The sequence below is a fragment of the Ipomoea triloba genome, chromosome 10 (assembly GCF_003576645.1).
Source record: "Ipomoea triloba cultivar NCNSP0323 chromosome 10, ASM357664v1".
Classification (NCBI taxonomy): domain Eukaryota; kingdom Viridiplantae; phylum Streptophyta; class Magnoliopsida; order Solanales; family Convolvulaceae; genus Ipomoea; species Ipomoea triloba.
Genome location: NC_044925.1, coordinates 23,816,142 through 23,824,213, shown reverse-complemented (window position 1 = coordinate 23,824,213; position 8,072 = coordinate 23,816,142). Strand labels below are relative to the sequence as shown.

At 33.5% G+C, this 8,072-nt stretch overlaps 1 protein-coding gene across 1 annotated transcript; it reads left to right on the top strand.

Moving 5' to 3' along the window:
* The first annotated feature begins 3,488 nt into the window (after window positions 1–3,488).
* On the top strand, window positions 3,489–7,828 carry LOC116031757 (probable WRKY transcription factor 14). Its single transcript, XM_031274057.1, has 3 exons — window positions 3,489–4,345; window positions 5,081–5,221; window positions 6,803–7,828. The coding sequence occupies exons 1-3, from the start codon at window positions 3,672–3,674 to the stop codon at window positions 7,398–7,400; spliced, it is 1,413 nt and encodes a 470-aa protein (XP_031129917.1). The 5' UTR covers window positions 3,489–3,671; the 3' UTR covers window positions 7,401–7,828.
* The last annotated feature ends 244 nt before the right edge of the window (window positions 7,829–8,072 follow it).

The following is an 8,072-nucleotide window of genomic DNA, read 5'->3' as shown; positions in this document are numbered from 1 at the left end:
CCAAGATGAACACACACACACACACACACACAAAAGTGGTGGCAATTTGATCATTTTGCATATTGTTCAAACTTACGGTGCGTCTTGTTAATACTTAAGGTGCGTCGTAGTAATACTTAAGGTGAGTAAGTGCGTCAGTTATACAGTTGAGAACTTAAGGTGCGTTTTTTGTTCAAACTTAAGGTGTGTCATTATAAAGCTTAAGGTGTGCCCTTTTAACACTTAAAGTGTGCCATTTTAACATTTAAGGTGCGTAAGTTATACGCTTAAGGTGTCCTCCTTGTTCTTATATACATTTTTCTTATGACCTATATAATAAGATACATTATCTTTACTTGTCACATCAATGTGTAAAATTGAAAAAAAAAAAACAAAAAAGAGAAAAAAAGAGCCTATATAGCAAAACTTAATTGTAAATATAATGGTATAATAATAAGATTCATTTTTAAGATGAGAGAGTATTTGAGAGAAGATAATCTCATAATCATTATGATTTATGCGTCATGGAAATATTTATATAAATTTTGATTTGTTGATATATATATATATATATAGAAAAGAGCATGCGTTGGAGGGGTAGGTTTGGTAGTGTACCCTCCGAGAAATGCGGCTACTTGCCACCTCTTTTCTTTTTTATCACATATTTATATTTTTTAAAAATGACTTGTCCACCACCTTTAAGCAACTTTGGTGACTGGAGAATGTAGTTTCACAATAATTATTATTTTTTCAAATAAAAATTCTTTTCTCCTTTTTCCAGACCCCCGCGAGCCGCGAGGGGCGGGAGGGACAGAGTAAAAAGTAACAGATAAAGGGTAATCACCTTTGTATTTCTCAGACTTGTGAACAGTAATATTACTACTCATATGTTTTTTTTTTTTTTTCCACTTTTTACTTTTATTTTATTTCTTAATTTATCTTTTTTTTTTTAAAAAAAAAAAATCTGAATAGCTCGGAAGCATTTAGGTCAAGTCAATGTTAAATTTGAATTCAACCAAATAATTATTGGAATTAATAGAAAAAAGAAATTATTATTTTTCTTTCCAGTTACTTTAACAATATTTATTGTACCATGAATTGAAGGATGTGTTTTGTTTTAACTTAAAGGTTAATAAGTTGATATTTATACTGTACATTTATATTTATATATTATTATAAATATTCTCAACATGCCCTTCAAGTGTGGTTGACTCTGATACTAAATTGAATGATATGTTAGTCTCAACTATTCTAAGATATTAATTGAACTGCATATTTATTTTTATATATTATATGCTCAACACTATGAATTACATATGTTATATTGATTTAAAAAAAAAGTTTTACTGCATATTGATATAGTTGTGTTAAATTAATTTACAGTGGGATCGTTAATTTTTTGTATAATCAATGAATATAAAACTACAACATTTGTAACATGCAAAATTATTTGATGCAAAAGTGCCCATACATCAATTTAAATCTATACTTATTATTATTATTATTATTATTATTATTATTATTTTGATGTCAAATATTAAGAATATAGACTATTATAAATAAAATGAAATAGTGTGTTTTTTATACAATAATAATTTTTAAATAAATATCGTTTTCACTTTATATTTATATTTTTTTTCGTTTTTTATTTTTACAATATAGTTATAGAAATTGGAAAACTATGGGGCCAAGTAGCTATATAAATGTACGTGGGTAACTGTGAAAATTTAATTTTTCAGAAGCAAGAAATCCATAAGTATAGAAATATAAACAGTTGCATGATGCCTCCATGTGGGGTCACATATAAAAATAAAATTAATTAAAAAAAAAAAAGCAAGAAAGTTTTACGCCAGATCGAGTCCGATATTGAAAATTCTGTGATACATTCGATTTATAAGACGGAATAAGCATTCAATAATAACAACTTTGTTTTGAAATTTAGTTGGCTCAACAGCAATGTTTATCATTTGTTATTGAGATGTTACTAAATAGGGTAATGTGCCATTAAATACGGAGTAATTCGAAAACAACATAATTATGTGTCATTCAAGATATGACATTTGATTGAGTAATTGGTTCACTGATGATGATTTAAGTTTGAAGAATCTTGATATAACAAGACGTGCAACTTATCTTAAACGATTTAATTTTAACGACCTTAGCACAATAGAGTTATCCTAGATCAAGCTCGATGATATGGAGTGGTGACTTTAATTTAACAAGGTCATTTTGACATCCTCTGATCACTTGGAGTGGTTGAACTTCACCTAACGAAATAATCTCGGCATTAGAAGACTTAAGAATTACATCATCTTAGTGTCCTCTGACGGCTTAATTAAAGTCAATGAGCTTGTCCCATCGAGAACGTCTTGTCTTTTCATAGTCCAACCCGCAAGATCATATCATCTTAGGAACTTCGTTCTCATGTTACTAAAATGTATGCAGTAACCTTAAATTAATTAATATAAAAAAAATATTCAGAATAAAGTATATGGCTATGTTTGGCAAACCTAGCTGAAAACTAAAAAACTATAAGCTCGAAGCTGAAATTTGAAGAGTTGTTATGATTAAAAGTGTTTGGTAAAATTAGCTTTTTGATAAGCTGATAAATATAAAAAGATTAAAAAAAAAAAGACATCTTCATAAAATTTAAATAATTTTAAATTTAAATAGATTTTTTTTTTACATATTAAAATATGAAATAATGAAATTAATGTATTTTAATAAAATATAAAGTAAGAACATATATTTAAAAATATATAAAGTAAAACAAAATGTTTATAATTCATAAAATTAGTTCATACAAAAATTATTGTTCAAACACAAATGTCAAAAAAAGATTTTAATTGAGATGAGTAAAAGATGTAATTTATTTAAAATAATAATGATAAAGATGAAAAAAAAAAAATTAGGAAGCTACTAGTTCATTTTTGAAAACTATCTTTTCTAAATAAACTCTTATTTTAAGCTATTGGCTTATTTTGAGAACATTACCAAACTAGGCTTATAGTTTATTTTTTGAATACCAAAAAATAAGGTATAAGCTTAATAGTAGCTCAAAATAAGGTATAAACTACTAAATAAGCTCTGGCAAACACAACATATATAAATTAAATAAGCTTAATGAAACTTTATTATTCAAACCACACATAAAATGAGGTAAATGAAGTATTTGGTACTATAATTATTAATGTTATTTTAAAAAATCTAATCCATTCAACAAGTAGCTAATGCAAAGTACAGTGCACCCCCTAGCTAGAATAGCATTTGAGTATTGAAAAGTTGAACCTAAGCCATCAGTTTCATGCAAGTAGAACCTACAAATTGAAGAAGAATTACCTTTTTTTATTATTAAAAAAAAAGTCCCATATTTATTAATAATATTAGATACATTATTATTATTTTACCATTAGTTTGAAAGCTAATTCTTTTTCTCATCCATTGCGTATAGAAATGGGGTTTTTAAATGAAAAGTCAGCGACCCCCCACCCCCATCCCCACCCCGTACCCTCTCTCTCTCTCTCTCTCTCTCTACATTTTGGAGAGGGGAGAAACATTAGTTCCATTGAATGAATCTTGCTTGTTTCCTTATCAACGAAAAACACACCTTCTTCTTCTCCACATAAGTCTTCCATAGCCTAATCAACACATACATACATACATACAACCCAAACAAAAACATAGTCTACTGCATGTTCTTTACGTCTGTTCGGTGCAAAACATACCCAACTCTCTATTATATTCTTAATCTCCCCAAACAACAATTTTACCAAAGAAATTTGTTCTTGTTTTTGATTATGTGCAGCCAGTTTAAGCTGCACGGCATGGAGAATTACCAGGGAGATTTAGCGGATATTGTCCGCGGCAGCGGATTAGCCGGAAACGCCGCCCAGGAAGCCGAGCCGCCGGCGCTTCCCGACACGTGGCAGTATAGCAGCGGCGATAACGATAATATCGCGGCGGCGGTTATGAACTGCTACTCCGATCACCGAGATTTCGGGGATCCGTTTTCTCACATGAGAGATCCGATGATGTTCCAGGACCTAGCCATGCCGCCGCCGCCTCCCTCCGCCGCGTTCTTCGCCTGCTCCGATAATGATCCGGCGGCGGCGGTGTCGGAAACCGCCACTAGCTCCGCCGTCTTCGCCCCGCCGAAGCTAATTCTCGACGAGGAAATGAAGAGACCGGCCTGCAACATATTCTCCAGAATGCTCCAGATCTCCCCCACTTCAAACCCGCCGCCGCCGAGCGGCGGCGGCGGAATCGCCTGCGGCGAAAACATAATCTCGGCGGCGTCGTCCTCCGGCAACGCGGCGGCGGGGCTGCAGATCTCATCTCCGCGAAATACGGGCTCTATTAAACGAAGGTCAGCGGTCTACTAATCCCACTTCGTTGATTGATTGATGAAATCTCACTCTCCATATTTTATGAGATTCTCAGATCATAGAAAACTGCAAATATTTTTTAAAAAATTTATTTCACAAACTTTAAGACACCCTTCATTAATTACCCCTTCTAAATTAACAATATTATTCCCATGTCAAGTTCAGACAATTAATTCTCAGTCCATCTAAGGCCAAACACGATTAAACCCAAAATTTTTCCAAAAAGAAAAAAGACAAAAGAATAGGATTCTCAAGCTAAGGTACAGAGATTAATCTTATCATAGTTATCATCATAGTCACGGTTACCATATTCTCTAATGAAAGCGTAGGGTTTTGAAGGAATCATTTCGCGAGGCAACCTAACACCTATAATGGATCAAAACATATGCATATTGTTTTTCGTTAATTTTAAGTTTTTTTTTTTTTTTTGGGTGGTTAAAAAATTAGTGGACAAATTAAACTAATTGAACTATGAGGTATAATTGAAATCACAGACTGAGCTTTCATGCACATACTATATATACATACATAACGTGGTGTTATGAGACAAGAACAACTTTTTCATGGGAGATCAATGGAAAAGTTGTTTGAGGGAATAGCCATCGCTTTCATGATAACTCATTTTGCACGGCTCAAAAGTGAAATTAAAATTGTATTGTATAAATGTTGGGTTTTGTGGTTCTGAAACTAATGTGTGTATATATACATGGGGGCAGGAAGAGTCAGGCGAAAAAGGTGGTGTGTGTGCCGGCGCCGGCGCCGGCGAATAGCAGGCCAAGCGGGGAGGTGGTACCGTCTGATCTGTGGGCTTGGAGGAAGTACGGGCAGAAGCCAATCAAAGGCTCCCCTTATCCCCGGTGAGTTTCACTTTCATAGCTTAGATAGATGATGAGAAATCCACATGCACATTAAAATAATGAAAAAAATTAAATATTATATTGTTTAACATGCATATATTCATCTAATCATTCTTTCATTTCTTGCATACATTGATAGATTGTGATAACCGGCCTCGATCACTTTTTTACCGTGTATATCACGTCATACAGTACTTTAAAGAGAAAGTAAAATTTCCAGTCAATTTGGTTTAGGGGTTTGGATTTGGAAACTACAAAATTACAATTTTGATTCTCAATTGGAGTGACCTATTGGACTCCTTGAATCATTGGTTTGAGCAGATTAACCACAAAATTACAAATTTGATTCCTTATAGATGTGATCTATTAATTTTCTTGGTTTGAGCTCGTTAATTATATATAACCTAAGTTGATTAATTCATTATTATAGTCATTTGCTAATTAGAGCGTTATGAATTGGGGTTTACCTTGATTTCTCTCTATCACTTGTAAAAGCTTTGCTAAACCATAAAAGATAAAATATACTCCATAATAGTTTCACTTTTTGAAGTATGACATGGTATATACTACATCATAAAAAGTTATAGGGCAGAATATATAGCATATGTGTGTTTAGGCTGAAAAAGATTTTTTTTAAAAAAAAATTATAGAATAGATTTATTTGTAAAAAATTATGAGTGTTTAAAAAAATAGAAATTGATGTATAATTGACATCCAGATGTTTATATATTAGACAATACATTATATTAGACGTGCTCATGTTTTCACCAGTGCATGTTGAAGTCCTATATTTGCGGCAATCATATTCATACATCCATCCATCATAAAGTATTACACTTCAGCTATATTTAATTTATCTAGCTTTGATAAATGAACGGTTACTAGAATTACAAAACCAAACTAACATATTTATCTATTTTTGATAAGTGAATGGTTACTACTTACTAGAATTACAAAACCAAACTAATTACTAACATTTTATGATACTAAAAGTCATACATATGATACTTGAGTTTTTATGGTATTGTTGTTGCTCAAAATGAAAAATCCTTTTCAAACATAGTTAAACATCTAATTTGTCAAAAAAAAAGAGGGGAAAATTAAACTCTTTGAAATAAAAAAAAAAAAAAGGTTTATTTGTATTGTAATTAGATCGAGATTCAGAGTGACACTAACTTTTAATTTTAGGTTGAAAGACGTCATGTTTTAAGGAACTAGTATATATATATATATGGTTCCTACATATGTATATTTGACTACATATATATGGTTAGCTATGACCCATCTCCTTTACCAGCAGTTAGGGTTTTACACGGTTGCAGAGTTTATCCTGTACGACACACTATTGGATAGTGAGTACGGGTTAAAACGTTAGTTGTTAAAGGATGTAGTAATATATGATTCTTTGCTTAGCTTAGCCCTAAGAAAAACTTGTGTGGCTTGCAACACACTACATTTCATGCTAATCTTGTTAGTGTTTTGAGACTTCAATTCAAATTGACAAATTCTATTGACTATGTTACACGTAGTATCTGTCCATATATTGTTTAGTGGCTAATTAGGTAGATTATATGATGGCAGGGGGTACTATAGATGCAGCAGTTCAAAGGGTTGCTCGGCAAGAAAACAGGTGGAACGTAGCCGGACTGATCCAAACATGTTGGTCATAACCTACACTTCCGAGCACAACCACCCCTGGCCCACCCAGAGAAACGCCCTCGCCGGTTCTACCCGATCACAAGCCGCCAAAAACGCCGCCGCCAAATCCTCCCTTTCCCAAACCCCAACCCCTAATGACACCCAAACGGATCCCCACACAATCTCCGACACCACCCCGCCGGTCAAGGAGGAGACCACCACCGCGCCGGAGGACCACGCCATACAAATCAACGACTTGGACGATTTCCCGGCGGCCGGATTCCCCCAGAGCTACAAACCCGCGCTGCCGTCGTCGGACGAGCACCATCACCAGCCGGAAGATTTCTTCGCCGATTTGGGAGAGATAGAATCCACCGACCCTCTAAACCTCATGTTCTCCCAAGCCTTCCCGTCCGGACAAGAAAAGAAACCCGCCGGAATCGCCATTGATGACGCCTTCAACTTCTACGATTGGACAGACAACAACAACAATAGTATACAAACGCTGGGAAAATCCGATTCCGGTCAGAGGGGATTGTAATAAAACCAAACCACATGGGATCTCCCTCCCAGGTAACACGGAAGTCTCAAATGTCCGCCTGTTCATCACCATCATCACATACTATACAACACATCATTATTAATTATTCACTTATATAATTGCATTCCCAGTCCAAAAGCTAGCTAGTCTGATATATCTATCCTATGGATTGAATCTATATATATATTTGAATCTTTATATGATTGATACGAGTTTAATATATCTGTTTTGGTCACAATTTCTTTAGTATCAAAACGTTCAACACGTATCAATTATATAAAGATGTGACATAAAAGGTTGTCTATGTTCATTTCTTTAATTTTTTTTAGAGGTTTTTTTTTTCTTCCTTTCTTACTCACCATGAATACTATGTTACTTGTAGCAAATGTAGCATTAGAACTTTATTGAAATAGCCATTTTCGTCTTTATATTTATATAACATAGTAATTTCAGTCTTTCGTGAGCATTATTGATCCTCTGATTTTTTTACCCGGGATAGTTTTGAATCCTCTCATTAGAAGTGTAAGTTTTGGCAGGTTTGATTTTGGTTAATAGGAAATTTAATTTTAATAATTTAGAATTATAAATTACAAATTTGTCACTAACATACTCCACATGTCACGCATGCAATACAAAAATGAAAGGCTCTAATGATTTTTGTGTTGACAAGGG